Source organism: Chiloscyllium punctatum, chromosome 32 (assembly GCF_047496795.1).
Source record: "Chiloscyllium punctatum isolate Juve2018m chromosome 32, sChiPun1.3, whole genome shotgun sequence".
NCBI classification, from domain to species: domain Eukaryota; kingdom Metazoa; phylum Chordata; class Chondrichthyes; order Orectolobiformes; family Hemiscylliidae; genus Chiloscyllium; species Chiloscyllium punctatum.
This window is the reverse complement of record NC_092770.1, coordinates 3353741-3374385: the sequence shown is the minus strand read 5'-3', so window position 1 is coordinate 3374385 and position 20645 is coordinate 3353741. Positions and strand designations below refer to the sequence as shown.

Genomic DNA, 20645 nt, shown 5'->3' with positions numbered 1-20645 from the left:
CTTTTTGTCATTTACATAAATGATTTGGATGCGAGCATAAGAGGTACAGTTAGTAAGTTTGCAGATGACACCAAAATTGGAGGTGTAATGGACAACGAAGAGGGTTACCTCAGATTACAACAGGATCTGGACCAGATGGGCCAATGGGCTGAGAAGTGGCAGATGGAGTTTAATTCAGATTAATGTGAGGTGCTGCATTTTGGGAAAGCAAATCTTAGCAGGACTTATACACTTAATGCTAAGGTCCTATGGAGTGTTGCTGAACAAAGAGACCTTGGAGTGCAGGTTCATAGCTCCTTGAAAGTGGAGTCGCAGGTAGATAGGATATTGAAGAAGGCATTTGGTATGCTTTCCTTTATTGGTCAGTATTGAGTACAGGATTTGGGAGGTCATGTTGCAGCTGTACAGGACATTGGTTAGGCCACTGTTGGAATATTGCGTGCAATTCTGGTCTCCTTCCTATCGGAAAGATGTTGTGAAACTTGAAAGGGTTCAGAAAAGATTTACAAGGATGTTGCTAGGGTTGGAGGATTTGAGCTATAGGGAGAGGCTGAACAGGCTGGGGGTGTTTTCCCTGGAACGTCGGAGGCTGAGGAGTGACCTTATAGAAGTTTACAAAATTATGAGGGGCATGGATACGATAAATAGACAAAAGTCTTTTCCCTGGCGTTGGGGAGTCCAGAACTACAGGGCATAGGTTTAGGGTGAGAGGGGAAAGATATAAAAGAATCCTAAGGGGCAACCTTTTCACGCAGAGGGTGGTACGTGTATGGAATGAGCTGCCAGAGGAAGTGGTGGAGGCTGGTGCAATTGCAACATTTAAGAGGCATTTGGATGGGTATATGAATAGGAAGGGTTTGGAGGGATATGGGCCGGGTGCTGGCAGGTGGGACTGGATTAGGTTGGGATATCTGGTCGGCATGGTCGGGTTGGACTAAAGGGTCTGTTTCCATGCTGTATATCTTTTGACTCTATAACTCTAATTTGGAGGTCAGTTTGACACCACTTCCATCTTCCGCAGCCACCCCCCACCTTTTACTCCGCTACATCGATGATTGTATTGGCGCTACCTCGTGCCCCCAAGAGGAGGTTGAACAGTTCATCCACTTTACTAACACCTTCCACCCCGACCTCAAATATAGCTGGACCGCCTCAGACTCCTCCCTCCCCTTCCTAGACCTCTCCATTTCTATCTCGGGCGACTGACTCAACATAGACATTTACCACAAACCGACTAACTCCCACAGCTACCTAGATTCCACCTCCTCCTACCCTGCCCTCTGTAAAAACACCATCCCATATTCCCAATTCCTTCGCATCCGCCGCATCTGCTCCCAGGAGGACCAATTCCACTACTGAACCTCCTTCTTCAAAGACCGCAATTTCCCCTCTGACATGGTTGACGATGCTCTCCACTGCATCTCCTCCACTTCCCGCACCTCCACCCTTGAACCCCATCCCTCCAATCGCCACCAGGACAGAACCCCACTGGTCCTCACCTTCCACCCCATCAACCTCCGGATACATCGTATCATCCTCTGTCATTTCCGCCACCTCCAAACAGACCCCACCACCAAGGATCTATTTCCCTTCCCACCCCTATCAGCGTTCCGGAGAGACCACTCCCTCTGTGACTCCCTTGTGAGGTCCACACCACCCACCAACCCAACCTCCACTCCTGGCACCTTTCCCTGCAACAGCAAGAAGTACAAAACTTGGCACCCACACCTCCCTCCAAGGCCCCAAGGGATCCTTCCATATCCATCACAAATTCACCTGCACCTCCACACACATCATTTACTGTATCCGTTGCACCTGATGTGGTCTCCTCTACAGTGGGGAGACAGGCCGCCTACTTGCAGAACATTTCAGGGAACACCTCTGGGACACCTGCACCAACCAACCCAACCATCCTGTGGCTGAACACTTTAACTCCCCCTTCCACTCTGCCAAGGACATGCAGGTCCTTGGCCGCCTCCATCTCCAGACCCTGACCACACGACGCCTGGAGGAAGAGCGCAAATTCCTCTGCCTAGGAATCCTCCAACCACACGGGATGAATGTAGATTTTTCCAGCTTCCTCATTTCCCCTCCCCCTACCTTATCTCCGTCCCAACCCCTGGATTCAGCACCGCCCTCTTGACCTGTAATCATCTTCCCGACCTCTCCGCCCCCACCCCCTCTCCGGCCTATCACCCTCACCCTCCCCTCCTTCCACGCCCAGCGCCCCTCCCCCAAATTCCCTCCCCCCTACCTTTTATCTCAGGCCGCCTGGCACACCCTCCTCATTCCTGAAGAAGGGCTTATGCCCAAAACGTCGACTCTCCTGCTCCTCAGATGCTGCCTGGCCTGCTGTGTTTTTCCAGCACCACATTTTTCAACCACCTTGCATACAGAGACATGAAGGTTTTACTTGCCCATAAAAGTAAAATCTTAACTGAAAATGTTGATATTGTGATGGCCCATGAGGTTAGAGTAATGGCCCCCTTTAGAGGTTTCTGGTGAGCAGCAGCTTGCTTCCAGTAAATGATCATGTGATTAGGTAGCTAGTCTATACAGAGGAAAAAGAGGATCAACCAGAAGATTGCAAGCAAATAGAAAGGTAACTGATAATTGGCTTTCATTGCAAAGAGGATCTGAATACAGGAGTGAAGATGTCCTGCTGAAATTATGAGTGAGCCTGCAGCTGGAGCATTATGTACAATTTGGTGTCTCATCTAAGGAAGGATGTGCTTGCCACAGAGGAAATGCAGTGTGGTTTGCCAGACTAATCCTTGGAAAACAGGATTACATATAAGAAGAGATTGACCTATATTCTCTAGAATTTCAAAGAATGATGAGCAGTGAGTCCAGAGCAGGCACGACTCAAAACTGAAATGAGGAGCAATTTATGCACTCTGGGTTTGTATATATATATTTGAATTCTGTCTCTGAAAGTGCAATGGAAGTTCAATCATTGAACCTGTTCAAGATAGAAATTGGTAGATTTCTGGGCCTCATCATATGAGGAGCAGTTGAGGACTCTTGGTCTGTACTCAGTGGAGTTTCAAAGAATGAGAGATTCTCACTGAACCTTACAGAATACTGAGAGCTCTGAATATAGCAGATGTGGAGAAGATCACTCCACTAGTAGGAAAGACTCTGAGCAAATGGATAATCCTTTAGAACTAAAATCAGGAGGAATTTCTTCAGCCAGAGGATAGTGTATTTGTGGAAGTCATTACCACAGAGGCCAGGTCGTTGACTGTATTTAAAATAGAGATAGGTTCTTAATTAGTAAGAGGGTCAAAGGTTACAAGGGAAAAGGTGGGAGATTGGATTGAGAAATATTATCAGCCATGAACAAAACCAGAACAGACTCAATGGGCCAAATGACCTAATTTAAATTCTATATCTTATGGTCTAATCTTCAATAAGTGGACATCTTTAGAAGAATTTGACATGACGTTTTTTGGGATACAAATTAAATGGGTGTAGAAGAAAACCTGAGTTAAGTCCTGATCACAGAATAAGTAACTGTTCGTCGTATCTTTATTAATTTTATGGCACTGACTGTTTAAGATGGAGTATTTATGTATACTTTACTTTCCATGTTTGTTTTTGATTTTGATATAGCAAACCTCTTGTTTTAAACCATAATCCTAATCAGTTCATTCTTTTCATAAACATTTGGGATTTTGGATCTTATAAAAACCTTGTTACTGGTCTCTACCAAGATCATAGCATTGACTGTCTGTTTATGTTTTAGATAATTTACATAATAAACTTTTTTTTTCTTTTCAAGCAGTGAAGAACTTACAAAATTTTTGATCAAGCTGAAGAAGCACTGTGGTCACTTGAAGTTAACAGTTCAGAATGTGGCTAACCAGTTATCAACCAATTCAGAACTGGTATGTTTAAGAGGAAATGTTCTATTCTCCTTTACCATTGCAGAATGTACCTTTATTTTGGTCATTCAGAAAACTAAACAGTTCTATGTTGCCTATTAAATAGACCTTTTTAAATTACGTTGACTAATGTGAAAAAATTTAAATGTTCTAATTTTTTAGGAAAGAACTCAGGCATTATATTTCATTACATTACATTAATACTGAAAAGGCAAATATTTTTCCATCATACCAAAGTTTTTACATCCAATTTTTAATCCTCTTAAGATGGAAGGCAACTCAAGCTAAGTTATAGTCCATGAATATCAGCAGCCTGTGGTTCCTATCCAAAGTGACCGTGTTCAGACTGGACAAATATTCCACCTCGACTATTCAACAGCTGAACCCAATCTCATCTTTTTTCCACCATCTGTACACAAATTATTGTCAAAGTTATTGAACAGATCTGTTGGATTCCCCCACTCCTCCCCACCACACCAATCTGGGTTGAATACTTGAAAATGCACAGAAATTATTTTATTACTCATGTGGCCTCTCAATAATGGGTTAGCTGGTCAGCGCAATTGGCTGGATAGCTAGGATGTGGATGCGATTGGTACCGAGGATCTTTTACCTTCCTCTACACTGCCTCTGAGCCAGGAGGCTTGGGTTCAAGCCCCACCTGTTCCAGAGCTGTGTCATAACATCTCTGAACAGATTAATTAGAAAGAATCTGAGATTCGATCCATGTTCTGGCTGAGCTGGATTCAAGGCTTGCTTCCTTGTCCTACGAATTAGAAAAACCATCACGTTTTGCTGTGGTTTGTTGAATAAAACCTGAAGGCTTGTCTTTGGGCCAAGAATTAAAGAAGATCTTGATAATTACATTTTTTTTTAAATTATGGTAGCACCTGGCAATTTGTAACAATATTCATTTAGAAATTTATATAAAAAGTAACAAGAGAGTCCAGTGCAAAACAGCTCATCTTAAATGTTTCTCTGAGGAAAGCTTTTATTTTGCTGGTGTGATATCAGCTCACTTGGCATTCAACTTGAAGCCAAAGATTTGACCTTTTTCTCCCCACTGATTATCTCGTACTATTAACTTCAGTTTGCATCACATTTGTCTCCCTATTTTCAGAGAGTACTGGATGTAGACCCTGACCGAAAGTCTGCTTTGGCCTGTGAAGACCTGGTTAAATGTATTCAGGATCTGGATAAAGAAGTGCAGAGATTGAGGAATGTTCTGCTAAAGGTAAAGGGAAGTGTTCAGGCACTTGTGCAGTTTTAAATCAGTAGATTTTAGTAGTTCTTATAAAACATATTTTTAAAGTAGAATTTTCTCTACATTCTTGTAAAAAGACTGTAGATCTGATATAATGTGGATAACACTTGAGTGGTGACAGAGATGCAAGGGTGGAGAGGTCAAGGCTGTATGTTAACACCACATCAGTCATTTGGGAACTAACAACATATTGACAGGCATTTGGCAGAAAGTGTCACTTGAAAGTAATTGACTGTTGGAGTGGGAATAAATGTAGAGATGCAGCAAATGGAGTATTAGTGTCAGCAAAGAATCTGTTACTGAATGAAGCCATGTGGAGATCTAGCAATTAATATGAAAAGAACCTGACGAAGAGTTAATATTTACTTTTAATGCATAATGTTACATATGAAAACATCCTGACATTTAAAGGGGCTGTATATATGAAATATTCTCTGTAAAATCTATAAGTTGCTCAAACTCTTGATTTTGTATTTTTGTTTAATTGAAGTATATACTTTAATTGCAGTGCTCAAGAAGACAGCTCGAGTTAGCAAACTTAGTTGAGTAGAACTTAAGATCGCCTATATAAGTTGGAAATTATCAGCCATCCGCTATTTAAAATTGGTTACCCAAAGGAGTTTAGGAGTGCAGGAAAATACATTGTGAGGGAATATTTTTGGCAGTTAAGTATAAAATCAAGGTCCATCAGTAATTAGAAACAAAAACAGAAATTGCTGGAGAAGCTCAGCAGTTCTGGCAGCATCTGGGATGTTTCCCAATTCTAAGAAAGGGTCACAGGACTCGAAACATTAACTCTGATTTCTCCCACAGATGCTGCCACAACCTGCTGAGCTTCTCCAGCAATTTCTGTTTTTGTTTCTGATTTCCAGCATCCACAGTTCTTTCAGTTTCCATCAATAATTATCCCAGATCAGTTTTCATAGTACTGGTAAGGTTAATGAGTCAGGTTGAAGATAGTAATTATTAAAATTGTTTGAAATGATTCAAGGCTGAAATAGGGATTTCCCTATTCTCTCCTTTCACTTCTGAAAACAATTGCTACAACCAGGATTCTTAGATCAGATTTGGAGGTCACTAAAGCACTCAGCACATCTGCTGGGCTATGGAACTGGAAGCTGCTATCAGGAATCCTGAGCTATGGGCAGGCACATTTACTGGCTTACCAATAAGAATCCACTGGAAAGAATAAATATTAATGCTTTGATCAAATCGAGACCATGGCATTTCAGGTATCCCAAATTTAAGGTTGCTGCTCCATTAGTGTCGTGAAAATATCATTTGGCTACATGGTTTCAACACATCTCTCGCTTCCATGCTTGAACTGATGTGAAAAGAGAGGGTTTTTTTTCATTACCACTGCTTTCCAGACACCTGTTTATGTACATGTTCCTCCTCCTTCCCACCCTCCCGCCCCCTCCCCACTGAGGATAAATCTTTTCAAACAGTCATTCTAATTATAATTGTTGAAGTTACAGTATTCTAAGCTGAATGTCCATCATCTTCAGGCGTACCTTTGAAGGAGCACCATGTCACTTTTAATAGTTGAGCAGGAATTTAGGGCAGAGTGATTTTCTTGAAGCATTAAGCCACATGGGTTACAAAATATCTACAAAATAGTAACACGAGTTAATGAACACACCTTAATGGGCATTGTAGCTTTGACTGGTTCTCTGAGAAATTTAACTTTTTTTAAGCTTAGAATCAATAATTTAGTTCCTATCTTTAAAGCTAAAGTTATTTATCGTTTTGGTTTTGGATGGTAGCTGCTGATTGAGCTCAGTGATTTTTATCCCAAACTCAAATTAATTAAAGTATTTAAATTGTTAATACGTTTTCTGCATCAAAATTAATTTGAAAAAGCAATCTGTAAATTTGTACAATGGTATTCCTTCAACTGAGAACAGTCATAGAATAAAGGTCCCAATGGATTCCAGACATTGAGTGAAATTTATACGGAGTTCCCCTCTTTCATAGCAGCAAGGCCAAAGTGGCAATCTGAGAGATTTTTTTTTCCCTCAGAAAATCTGGTCCAAAGTTTCATCCTAATGCTTTATCTTGATTGTATTGTCTGGTGCTACCACTGTGCAAAATGGAATAAATCTAGAATAGGTTTAGCAGTACAAATCTGAACATTCAGGAGACACGCTGGGTCATCTTTTGATGCAGAAATCTATAATTTCATAGCCTATCATGTCCCTGACTTTACCATTCCCGTTTAACCAAGCAACTATCCCTGATATGTGCCAGGAGCAATGTTTTCTCAAATTTCTATTTGCTGTAAACAGCCTGTTTGCTACATTGTCCCTTTTAGATTCCTATGTAGCCATGTATATACACATCCTAAGGAAAATAGTCATTATGCAAGGCCTGTTTGTTCACTGTGAAGGGCATTTCACATTGTTGTGTGACAACAGTTATATGCAGCTGAGAGACATTGGCCAGAAACAACCAAAACTGAGCTTTAGTCTAAAATACAGGAGTATAAGTATGCTGAATAGCAGAGCCAGCATGTTATTGGCAGATCTATATGATCTGATAATCGATAGATTGGAGTGACCCATAATTAGCAGATCAAATCAAAGTTCTTCCGTTGGCATATTCAAATGTGGATGGTGGTGAGTGATTAAATTACCTACATTGGGAAGACGTTTTATGAATATGTGCATCCTCTGTGATGGCAGAGAGACCAGCATGAGAGTGCAAAAGATCAGGCTGAAATATTTCCCAGCCCTGCCAGTTATACTTGCGTCCCATGAATAAAGAAATGTTTAAAATGCAGCACCCAATAAGCTCATAGTCAGCTCCCTCACCATGGTAACAGGCACACCACTTATTTTTAGTGAGTTTGATTGATTGAGGGATAAATATTGGCAGGGTACCATGGATAAACTCCTCTATGCATCTTTAAAATATTGCCTTTAGGATCTTTTACACCCACCTGAAAAAGCAAATGGAGCTGTGGATTAATGCATTTTTGAAAGGATGGCACTTCCAACAGTGCATCACTGAATTTTCAATCAAATCTCTTCATTGTGATTTTGTCTGAAACAAAAGTTAAGCCATGGCAAGATTTTTCAAAATAATATGCTTCATTTTGTACTTATTGCTACATTGTTATGCGTTTTAAATTTAATGAGATCTAATGACTGCCAATCTGAGATAGGTTGCAGAGAACAGTATAGAACTACAATTAATCCACAAAATAGATTAAAAAGTTAATTAATCAGCAGCTAAAATAGTACAATTTGCAGACAGTAGCACAGAGGAGAGAAATACAACAACTGCTGTTGAATCATCCAAATGCAATCAGTTACCCATGATGGGAAATCAAGTGGCCACAAGCAGAACAACATTTGCACAGACAACTTAAGTTCTTACCTGTGCATTACCTATTGTATTAATGTTACCAGGATTCCAATCTTCATTTATTTCTGACTGCTGGTTAGAATGGAAGCACCATTGATGATACATGTAGATAAATTGGTCAACCACTTGGGCAAGCTGTCAATGCGAAGAGTTCTATTGTGAAATTTTGTCATTTTCACCATTCTTAGTTATTTCTTTGATGAGCCGGAAAGAAGTATTCATTGTTTTTTGAAACATCTTTCCAGTAGCCAAATAATTCCATCATGCATAGCATTTAGACAGAATGGGAAAAGAAGCATTAGCCCTGATAGAAAAGGTTAGGAAGTACAATAGTGAAGAAAGAAATAGTTCAGAAGATCAGTATGTACATTCAGTGTTGGTAATCAGAAACAAAGTTACTGGGAGCAGTTTATAGCCCCACTAACAACAGTTATATCATTGAGCATGAATCATTTGGAGCTTCTGAGAAACATAGCATGGTAAGGGTAAAGGACCTTATTCTTCATGTCTAGAGAACAAATCGAATAGCAAAACTGTTCTGAAAGGTTTTTATTTAAGAATGTTTTTGTGACAGTTCCCTGAAACAATACATTGTTGATAAATTGACATTAGGGATAAAGCCGTTTTGTTTATAGTATTGTACAATGATTTAATTAGTAACCTGATAGTGAAAGATTCTCTGAAAAAATGTGATTATAATATTAAATTCCACATTAGGCTTCACAGTGACTAAATCCACTCCTAAACAAAAATCTTAATCATGTAGATATGAGGGGTGAGCTGGCTGAGGTTGGTTGGATGAATACACTAAAGGATAAATGTGGCATTGTGGTAAATGAATAGTGAGAAACATTTAAAGAAATAATTAACTGTATGCAACAAAAATATGAAGGATCCCTCCATGGATTGCTGGGTAAGTTGAGTATGTTATGGTTATAATGTTGCAAAGAAGAGAGCAATGCCTAAACATTACCAGTAGAATTGGGGAAGTTTTTAAAACCAGCAAGAGCAATCAGCAAGTTGACAACAGGAGAAAATTAGAATATGACCACAAACTATAAATTAACATAAAACCAGATTATTAGAGCTTTTACAAATGTATAGCTAAAGCAAATGTCAATCCTTTAGTCACAGAGACAAGCTCAATTGTAATGAGGAAATGGCAGAAGTATTGAACAAACATTTTGTCAGTCTTCACAGTTGAAGGCGCAAATTACTTGCAAGGTAACCAAGAGGCTAATAAGAGTGACAAACTCAATAGCAAATGAGAAAAATTATTGGCAAAGCTTAAGTAATTTAAAGTCGCCAAGTTCCTGGCATTTGACTGCCTGTGTTCCAAGGTTGGAAAGCTGGAGCTGCAGCGATAATGGGTGCAGTGATTATGACTTTCCAAAATTTCCTGAACTCTTGAATAGTCTCAGACAGTTGAAAGTCAACAGATGTCATGGCTACAAGTGAGTCAGCCTGACATCAGTTGTCTAGAGACTTCTGAAATCTATTATGGAACTTGTAATGCACTTAAAACAATCATATGATTCAACAGGTTCAACATGGTTTTACAAATGAAAGATCATATTTGACAAATTTATTAATGTTCTATATCTTTGACAATCTCTACCTCAGATGATAGTGAATTTTCCATCATTCAGTATATTTAAGGATGAAGAAGACAGATTTTGTTCTCCTGGAACTGAGGGATATTATGAGCAGGCAGGAAAATGGAGTTGAGGCAAGAGATCTGCAGTAACCAGGTTGAATGGCTGGGCTGCTCAAAGACAAAAACGTTAAAGTTTAATGTATAACCCAAGTGTTCGTATTACTGCCAACTCTATGTTCCAAGGATGAATATGTTTTCAATAATTTCTTCCACTCATATTCCTAAAGAGTTATTTTTTTATTTTAGTCAGGTTACGGTTAAAAAAACATAAGTATATTGTGATTTTTAAAAAATAACTGACAGTGACTAAAATACTTTATTTTTAGAATTTGACAAGATTTTTGGCCTTCTGCAATTCTTATGCTTTATTCATCATACATTTTGATGTTGAGGGTGGAAATCTTCTCAGTTAGTTTGTTTTTAGCTATTCATTTCTAATTTGATATCCAATAAATGAACTCTCCACTTCACATTAGAGTATTTAATTGATGGAAATCATTTTACTCTCCTACATGATAGAGATTCTTAATGTGTGACAGCAGATTGAATCAGAGCTCATTACTTCTTTGCAGTTGACATTGATTTGAGTAATCACATGTTAATAAAGCATGATTCAATACAATTAGCTGTCAATTCAAAGATAACAGAATTCTTCTTCATTTATATTCACTGCACTTTATGAATCACCAAGTTACTGTTTGAAGCATATTTATGATATAGTTACATTTGTTGCAACTGAGATTATATTTTCGAACTCTGTCTTTACATTAGAAGTAAATAATGGAGTCAACTGACCTATTCTGCAGTTTGCCTGACAGCAAGCCTGGATAGTCTGATTGTAGAAATCAAAGGAAGCTTTAGATTGGTTTACTCCAGAAGATGATGAATGGTCTTCACATTTGGAGATGATGCCAGCAATCTGAGTTCACAATGAGTAGACTGAGTCTTCCAAATCCTAGAATGGTGGTGGAGTTATCAGACTGTAATAATTGGATTGTAACTGTTCATTTGCTTCTAAAATGAAAAGATATTGGAGAGGAATAGCTAAATTGTACTTCTGCCTGAATGCAAAGTTAATGTGCTTTACATTTCCTTTGAATTCCTCTCTATGGCAGCCATTTTTGAGATCAGGTTACAGACTTCCCTGCAAATTAATGAATACCTTAAATGGTCTAAGGTTTCTCTGTGTTCAATAGAGGGTTGAAGATTCTTGGCTTTTAGCTCTGCAAATGGATGTAGGAGGGCAATAGTTTTCAGTCAGAAATTCATTCTGCAAGGATCTAAACAATTATGGGAGATGCATCCTGGTGTGGTTGGTAGAAGAAGTATAATTGGAATAAGCTTTACTGTTGCTGGTAAGTTCTAGGAACTCTCCAAAAGTAGAGGAAAATATCTCATTCCTTATAGTTACCACCTTGCGAGGTTGAGATACAGCAACCCACTGGAAGTGCGAGCACTGTGGGCTATTGCTATAAGGGCAACAATTCTACAGAGTGTGTAATGTGTGATAATTATAAAAGGGCAATTTTCTGTAAAGTACAGATGGCTACAGTAAAAGTTTGAAAATGTGTAATCTTGAGTCAGTCTTTAAGTATTTTGAATCCTTTTTTCTAAAGTTGCCAGTCTGTAATGAAATTGTAATGCATTTCATGAAATTAATTCAACTGAAAAATCTTTGATCAGCCTCTAGAGTTCATGCTGATTTAATGCTAAACCCTAACATTCAGGTTTTTCAAGAAGATTTAAATGTACACATTTTTAAAAACGCTCGTTAATTGTATCTTTCCATTTTAGTTGCAGAATGATCAAGAGCAAGCTTCCAATCGGATACCAGCCGTACAAAGTTATTTCCAACCCAATCGATTCTTAAAGAAAGTAGCAATTGGCCTGTTTGGAACTGGATTTATTTTTTCCCTCATAAAATTACGTGTGCTGAGAAATTAAGCTGGAAATTAAGGTTTTTTTCTTTCATTCTTGGTCTTATTTATTTGAAAGATTTGGTTCTTGGCATCATTCTGCTTAATGAAGAGTGCAACTATTTTTCATAATTGTATTTTTGTTTAAGTTAAAACAATGGTGCCATTTAAAAAAAACGTTAATTACGAATATTGTATCTGAGATGGAAACATTTGTAAATAGTTGCTGTAACTCTAATTATCGCGTTCATCTTGTATTAAAACCAGCTGAATATAAATAATGTGTTTTCTTGCCTAGCAAGTTTTTCATAATTTTCTATATGAGCCTTTTGCAATTATAAGAATCTCATGCACTCTATTTTTTCATTCGGAAGTTAAGCCAATGTTTGATATCAAAAAGAAAACTTGTTGTTCGAAAAGTATTTTTATTAGATCTCGGCCATAAACAATATGTACAAGTAATTTAACAATAACTGAGAGGAAATGAGGACTGCAGATGCTGTGGAGTCACAGTCGAAAAGTGTGGCCTGGAAAAGCGCAGCAGGTCAGGCAGCATCTGAGGAGCAGGAGAGTCGACATTTCAGGCATAAGCCCTTCAGGAGTGTGGGGGTGTGTAGAAGGGAGCTGAGAGATGAATAGGAGGGTGGAGGTGGGGCTGGGGCTGGAGCTGGGGATGACATAGCAAGGAAGGCGATAGGTAGATGCAGGTGGGGAGGTGATTGTGATAGGACAGAGTGGAGGGAGGGGCAGATATGTCGGAAGGAAGATGGACAGGTCATGAGGGCTGGTGCCGAATTGGAGGGTTGGATCTGGAATGAGATGGGAGAGGGGAAATTTGGAAACTAATTAAGTCTGCGATGTCATGTGATTAAAGGGCCCCAAGGTGGAAAATGAGGTGTTCTTCCTCCAGGCGTTGGGTAGCTTGGGTTTGGTGGTGGAGGCAGCCCAAGACTTGCATGTCCTTTGGTGGAGTGGGAGGAGGAGTTGAAGTGGTTGCTCACAAAGTAGTGGAATTGTTGGGTATGTGTGTCCCAGAGATGTTCCCAGAAATAATTCACAAGTTGATGCTCTGTCTCCCTGATGTAGAGGAGACCATATCGAGAGCAATGTACATAGTAGATGAGGTGGTGGATGTGCAGGAAAATCTCTGCAGTCGTGAAAAGATCCTTTGGGCCATTGGACAGAGATGAGGGGAAAAGTGTGGGCACAGGTTTTACATCTGTTGTGGCGGCAAAGGAAGGTGCCGTGTGTGGAGGGTGGGTTGGTGGAGGGGGTACATGGACCTAACAAGGGAGTCAAGGAGGGAATGGCCTCTGTGGAATGCAGATAGGGGTGGCAAGGGAAATATGACTAATTGTAGGTGATGGAAATGGTGGAGGATAATGCACACTATCTCGATATTAGCAGAGTGGAAGGTGAGGACCAGGGGATTCTGTCGTCGTTGTGGTTGGAAGGGTAGTGTTCAAGGGCAGAGTTATGGGAAGTGGAGGAAATGTGCTGGAGGGCATTGTTGATCACGTGGGAGGGGAAATTGCGGTCCTGGAAATAGGCCATCTGGAATGTCCTGCTGTAGAATTGCTCTCCTAGGAGCAGATGCTGCAGAGGAATTTGAAGTAAGGGATCACATTTTTACAGGAGTGATGAGGGTGGGAGGAGGTTTGGACCAAGTAGCTGCAGGTTTGATATAGATTACCAGAGAGGGAGAGGTCCAGGAAGGAGAGAGAGGTGTCCAAGATGGTTCACTAACACCTTCCACTCTGATCTTAAGTTCACCTGGACCATTGCAGACACCTCTCTCCCCTTTCTGGACCTCGGTCCCCATCTCCCGTGCCCAATTCTGTGATATCCTATTGGAAAGATGTTGTGAAACTTGAAAGGGTTCAGAAACAATTTACAAGGATGTTGCCAGGGTTGGAGGATTTATGCTATAGGGAGAGGCTGAACAGGCTGGGGCTGTTTTTCCTGGAGTGTCGGAGGCTGAGGGGGTGACCTTATAGAGGTTTACAAAATCATGACGGGCATGGATAGGATAAATATACTAAGTCCTTTCCCTGGGGTCGGGGAGTCCAGAACTAGAGGGTATAGGTTTAGAGTGAGAGGAGAAAGATTAAAAAAAAGACCTAAGGGGCAACTGTTTCACACAGAGGGTGGTACGTGTATGGAATAAGCTGCCAGAAGAAGTGATGGAGGCTGGTTTAATTGCAACATTTGAGGCATTTGGATGGGTATATGAATAGGAAGGGTTTGGAGGAATATGGGCTGGGTGCTGGCAGATGGGACTAGATTGGGTTGAGATGTCTGGTTGGCACGGTCAGGTTGGACCGATGGGTCTGTTTCCATGTTGTACATCTCTATGACTCTGTGTCCACCTGTGCCATCAGCCTATCTCTGTCCTCACTCAGTCTTGGTTTAACCTCATAGTCAACAATCCTTATAAATTTTGATGCATATGAAGTCTAGGTCATCAATATATATATTATATATCAAGAAAGGTACTAGTGTAAGACCATAGGACGTAGAAGCAGAAGTGGGCTATTTGGTCCAACATATCTGCTCTGCATTTAATGAGATCTTGGCTGACCTGATAATTCTCAACTACACCTTCATTTTTGTGCTGAACCTTTGATTCCCTTATTGATTAAAAATCTGTCTATCTCAGACATGAATATGCTTAATGACCCAGCCTCTATAGTTCTCAACAATAAAGAATTCCACCTGAGATCAAACAGTTTTCCTCATCTGTTGTAAATGGGTTACCCGTTATTCTGAGATTATGCTATCTGGTCCGAGACTCTGAAATATGGAGAAACCACCTCTACATGTGTAGCCTGTTAAGCAACCAAACAATCTTGTATGAGTTTAATAAGGTGGTCTTCTCATTCTTCTAAATCAAAATCTCATCTAAATCCAAGCTACTCAACCTCTCCATACCCAGAATATTTACCAATCTGTGAAAATTAACTTTCATTTGAGGGCATTTGTACTGCCCTCAGCAGTAACCTAGCTGTCCAACTGAAGCTGTCCACTGCTTTCCATAGCTACCCATTTTGTGCACTGAAGATATTTTCAAGCAAACTGTTTAGCTTTCTTATAATGGATATCATACCTCTTGGATCTAGACACTACAAAAAGCACTTAAATATTTCAGATTCCTCAACTGTGTTATGAAATGGGGGTAGTGACATTTGAACCCAGATCTACCAAATCAGTGGTCGGGACACCACCATTGTGTCGCAACAGCCCTATTGTGACCTTGTAGATGTTATTAAACAATCTGTTCAGATATGTTGTGACACATCTGGAGCAGGTGGAGCTTGAAATCAAGCCCTCTGATCTGGAGATAGGAATGCTATAAAATGCACCAGAAGAACCTATATTGTGAACATATATGCAGTTGCTAATCAGTCCGTGAATGGGAAAACAGACAATTGGGACAATGTTTTGTAAAGTTGCTCCAGTAGGCACACAGGTTATTTTTGCATTTGATATCTGCAAATTGTCTCAAGGAATACTAAACCTATTCTATTTCTTTTCCCATTGGTGCATCTAGATCCACTACATATTACTACATCATTGTTTTGACTGTATCATTCCCCTCTCCTTGGTTAAGGCAAAGCCTAGATTATGGACCATCTTAGATGGGACAGTTGGAGGATTAGAGATGTTTGATCCTTAATTCAACAGCTGAGAAATGGGTTCTTGTACACAGAGTGTGAACTGTCCTGTTTACCCATGCAATATCAAGAATAATGTTTCCACTGCTCTGTGTTTTGGCTCTTAATATCGACTTGGTTGTATGGTGTCATTGATAATTGCAGTGCAAAAGGACTTCACATTTCCACATCAACTGAAGGATTCAGATGCAAAATACAAATTGCTTTTGCAGGAATGTTATCAAACAAAAATTGACACTCCGTCAACTGTGATAGCAGGTAAGCTGACCAAAAGCTTGGTCAGACAGGTAGGTTTTAAGTTACAACTCGAAAAAGGCAAGAAATGGAGGGAGGAAGGGGTTGGGGAAGAGGAATTCTCGAGTTTAAGGTTTGGGCAACTGAAAGTATGACCGCTAATGGCTCAGGGGTTGTAATCGGGTGTGTTGAAGAGATCTGATTAAAGAGACTGGTGGCTTGAGGCATCATTCCTATTAAGTTGAAGGGATCAAACTGTCATAACCCATTCCTATAGATGTTTACAGCACAGAATGAGGCCATTCACTTCAATATGTTTATGTCACTCAACAAATATTTGACTGCACTAATCCCATTTCCATAACCCTGGAAAATCTCGTAAAGCAAGTGAACATCCAAATATTGCTTTATGTTACAAGAGGTTCTGACACAATCACACTTTCTGGTAGTAAGTTCCAGATTCTCACGACCATCTGAGTGGAAAAATAAAGCTTTGCCCCAGTTTTTGGCCCTCTTGATGTGTACACCTGTACCAGGTTTTCTCTCGTAATTCACTGCTCTATGGTAATACTCACAGTCTCTCTAATCTTATAGCTCAGACCCTCCAGTCTAGACAGCATTCTGTAAATCTCCCCCGCCCTTTCTCTAGTCCAATCACATCCCTCCCACGAAGTGGTGACTAAAACTGCACTAGGCCTAACCAGCCTTTTACCCAGTTCCAGTGCGACTTTCTTGCTCTTGATTTCTACACCTTGGTTCATAAGGCAAGTACCGTATACAATATGCCTTTTGCACACCAAACTCCCTCTGACCTTCAGGTCCTACCATGCATAGTGCAGCCCCTTGCCTTGTTAGACCACACCTCATTTATTCACTAAGCATGTTCCGAGATGCTATTGCACACGGCTGGAGCAGAAGGGGCTTGAATCTGGACCTTCTGGCTCAGAAATACGGCCCAGAAGTAGTGACCCTGTGAGTCCCATGTCATCACCTCCTTACTTCCCTTTTCTAGTTCAATTCAATTTGGTTCTGGCTCCGGCAAGAAGCGCGCGTGTTTACTAATCTTAAAAGGTCCGTGCAAGGCATCAGACTGGTAGTGAAGGCTAATGAGAGGGAATGGTGTACGGAGGGCTGTATAACTAGTGGAGGGTCAAGGTCGTGAGTCGATGGGAAAGCAGGGGGAGTGGTTTATAAACGGAGCGTTTCTTAACTGGGTGCCGAACTCATCCACGAAAAGAACCTTAGAGGTAAATGAGATTTAGTGCGAATTAGGAGAGAGAAGCGTTTTGGGAGATTTAGAGATCTAAGATCCGATAAATTGATCCATTTTGATCCTGTTTAATGGATCCAATGTGGATTGGCCTCACAACAACCCCATGCTATAATTTGGCGTTGACTAACCTTTAAAAAGAGTTGAGAAACCGGAAAAATGTTCAGTTCAACGGACATGCTCTCTACACCGAGAGAACGACACTCACTTACACCCGAATCCCCTACCCTACTGAGAGCGTTATTTAAAGAAAAAAATAATGTAATTATCTGGTGAACTGGGTTTGCAGTTATTCTCGATTTTTAGCTCCTCTTTGAGCCCATGACAGTGAATCATTGTCATAAAATAGACAGGCATTTGAAAGGGAAGGTGCGCACGAAAGCGTTCACTCTCCCTGATATGTTTCAAGTTTAATGTCACAATGCGCTTATCTGCAAAGCCCTCTTGTTGGGTTCACCTTTCCCATTTATAGCAGACTTTCTGAAAGTATGTGCACCTGTTTATAGTGCGTTTTATTATTTCGTACTGTTAGTGAAGCCTCAGAAACTGGGAGGGCGAATAGCAGGACTAAAAATATGCCGGAAGATCCGAGTATGTGTGTGTCAGGCTGGACCAGACAGGGGGATTTAAACGGCTTTTAATTGGCCCCAGTGTTGGCACAACCCTCGTTTCTTCTTGTCCGGACCAAACACTTAATAAGATTTAACGCTTTTAATCCTTTACCGAAAGGAGTTCTTGGCAAGTACTTCCCCCTGCTATGTAGTCTGAAAAAAAACCCGCCCAGTTACTGGTAGATAGACATGTTGTTCGGTGAAAATTAAACCAACTAAAAGAACTGCCACTTTTTGGTAGCATTTAATATTGACCGGATTTCTTTCCATGAAGCAATTACTTATCCACCTAATTATTTCACTTCATGGTGTATAATGTGTAAAGTTAAAAATCACACAATAACAGGTTATAGTCCAACAGGTTTAATTGGAATCACTAGCTTTCGGAGCGCTGCTCACAACCACCTAATGAAGGAGCAGTGCTCCGAAAGCTAGTGCTCCCGATTAGTGCTGTTGGACTAGAACCTGGTATTGTGTTGTGATTTTTAACTGTGTACATCCCAGTCCTACACCGGCACCTCCAAATGATAATGTGTAACATAAGCAGAGCTTTATGAACGTAAAGGGCAGCACGGTACCAGCACCAGGGTCCCAGGTTCGATTCCAGCCTCGGGCTACTGTCTGTGTGGAGTTTGCACGTTCTCCCCGTGTCTGTGTGGGTTTCCTCCGGGTGCTCGGGTGACCTGCACATCCTAATCGGTCACGCTAAATTGCCCATAGTGTTAGGTGAACTAGTCAGAGGGAAATGGGTCTGGGTGGGTTACTCTTCGGAGGGTCGGTGTGGTCTGGTTGGGCCGAAGGGCCTGTTTCCACACTGTAGGGAATCTAATCTAATAAAATGTGTTCGAATACAGAATGGTTGTTTTTTTGTCGAATTAACTTCTTTTTATCACCAAGCAAGCACGTAATGTATTTTTTTAAATGGGTTGAATTTGCAGACATGTTAAATTGTTTCGGATGTTTCGATTGCTGGCGGGGGTCGGGTGAGGATTACGAGTTCTTGGGGGGCTGCTTGCAAAGTAAAACCTGCCCATCATTTTCCGCTTCTGTTAATCGCTTCATGCATCCTCCGATGTACTTGAGCTAGTGCGGCTTCTTGTCAAAGCCCGCTCTTCGGCTTCAGAGGTTGAGAGCCGTTCTGAGGTCCGCTGGACGTGACAAATTATTGATTTCCTTGAAACCGTGGCCGTGTTCTCGGTCCAGTAATTTAGACTGACTGCTTGAAGACTTCATCAGCTCTGCTTGCCCTCTCTCCACAGTCTGACCCGCTGTGATCTCCAGCATTTATTGTTTTCTGTATGGATTACAGCATTTACAATAATTTGCCCCTACCTTCCAATTGGAAACGGGCCCCATTTAGTGCAATCAGGATCTAAAGAGAATGCAACTGACCTTACAAATAAAGACCTCGAGTCTCCCGGAAGATGTTACAATTTACAAATAAAATTGTGGTGGCATGTTTTTTTTTGCATTCGTTGAGTTTTGCTTCAGTTGCTTTCCTTATGCTATTTGGAAGATACAGCGCACTGTCGACACAATCGCTGCAGCAATAGTCAAATATTAAAGAGTCAAAAAATCAGGGCAAAGAAATTCATACTCATGTACCTTTCATTTTTTTTTCTTTCTTCCTCTTTTTATTTAATCTCCTGTTTATTTTTTTCTTTTTTTTAGTGAGAGACTCAAAGTGCACGAATCTTTATTCAATTTCCACCACCAGGAAGATAGGAAAACACCCGGGTGGCCAGTGACAAGCACTGCCCTTCACCTCAAACGGCAATGCTGTGATCAATGTACCTTTCATTTGTTTAAACGAGTATTTAACGAAAAAGGATGTGGAATTGGTGGCTCACTGTGAAAAACGAGGCTGTGTATTCTGAAGCTCGCATCTTTAATTATTCTAAGACTGATGCTGATTTCATTTCGTCTTTCCATAAGCAACGTGTATAGAGATTAGCGCCAAAATTACTGCATTTGAAGAGTTTAGGCCAGAATTTTAGTTCAGTTCTACTTCATGAATTGTTTGGAATCGGAAAGGAGGCACTTAACAGAACAATTTAGCCAGCAAATCTACCTGGAAGCACTCTGCTACCGGCCCCACATCGATGTAGATAACAACATAGTCGTTCGAGGGACAGAGTTTGATTATTTTCCACTCACTAACTGGAAGCACCTTAATTATAAAGTAACATGTAAGTAAGGATTGAGAACCTGTGTTGATTGTTATAGCTCGAACAACACAAGTTTTTTATAGTTTCATGTTAACAGCATCCAGACTGTCAGGACAATAAAATAAACTTCCAGACAATGGGAATATCCAATTTGAAGAAACTACCATATACAAAGTAATTCGATTTGGTGGGTATAGTTTACCAGATCTGTATTTTCACTGTGTTACATGTGGTACAGAGCTATGTACCTGTACGAATATATTGAACCTCTGTAGATTACATTACATAATACAAGTGGGTTGTGCAAGTGGTGCAGATTGCGTTTAAAATATTCCCTTCCTATCAGTCAAAAACACACCGCTCAGTCTACGATTACATAACAAGGTAAAAGGTAAAAAAATGACTGCAGATGCTGAAAACCAAATACTGGATTAGTGGTGCTGGAAGAGCACAGCAGTTCAGGCAGCATCCAACAAGCAGCGAAATCGACGTTTGGGCTTTTTGCCAAACGTTGATTTCGCTGCTCGTTGGATGCTGCCTGAACTGCTGTGCTCTTCCAGCACCACTAATCCAGACTACGATTACATAACGTCCA

At 40.6% G+C, this 20645-nt stretch overlaps 1 protein-coding gene across 1 annotated transcript in view; it reads left to right on the top strand.

Annotated features, from left to right (window-relative positions):
* asz1 (ankyrin repeat, SAM and basic leucine zipper domain containing 1) overlaps positions 1 to 12355 on the top strand; it is a 76360-nt gene extending 64005 nt beyond the window's left edge. Inside the window, exons 11-13 of the mRNA XM_072552681.1 lie at positions 3785 to 3890; positions 5008 to 5121; positions 11972 to 12355. Of these exons, the coding sequence (XP_072408782.1) occupies positions 3785 to 3890; positions 5008 to 5121; positions 11972 to 12121 (370 nt within the window). The 3' untranslated portion in view covers positions 12122 to 12355. The remainder of the gene's footprint in view (positions 1 to 3784; positions 3891 to 5007; positions 5122 to 11971) is intronic.
* The last annotated feature ends 8290 nt before the right edge of the window (positions 12356 to 20645 follow it).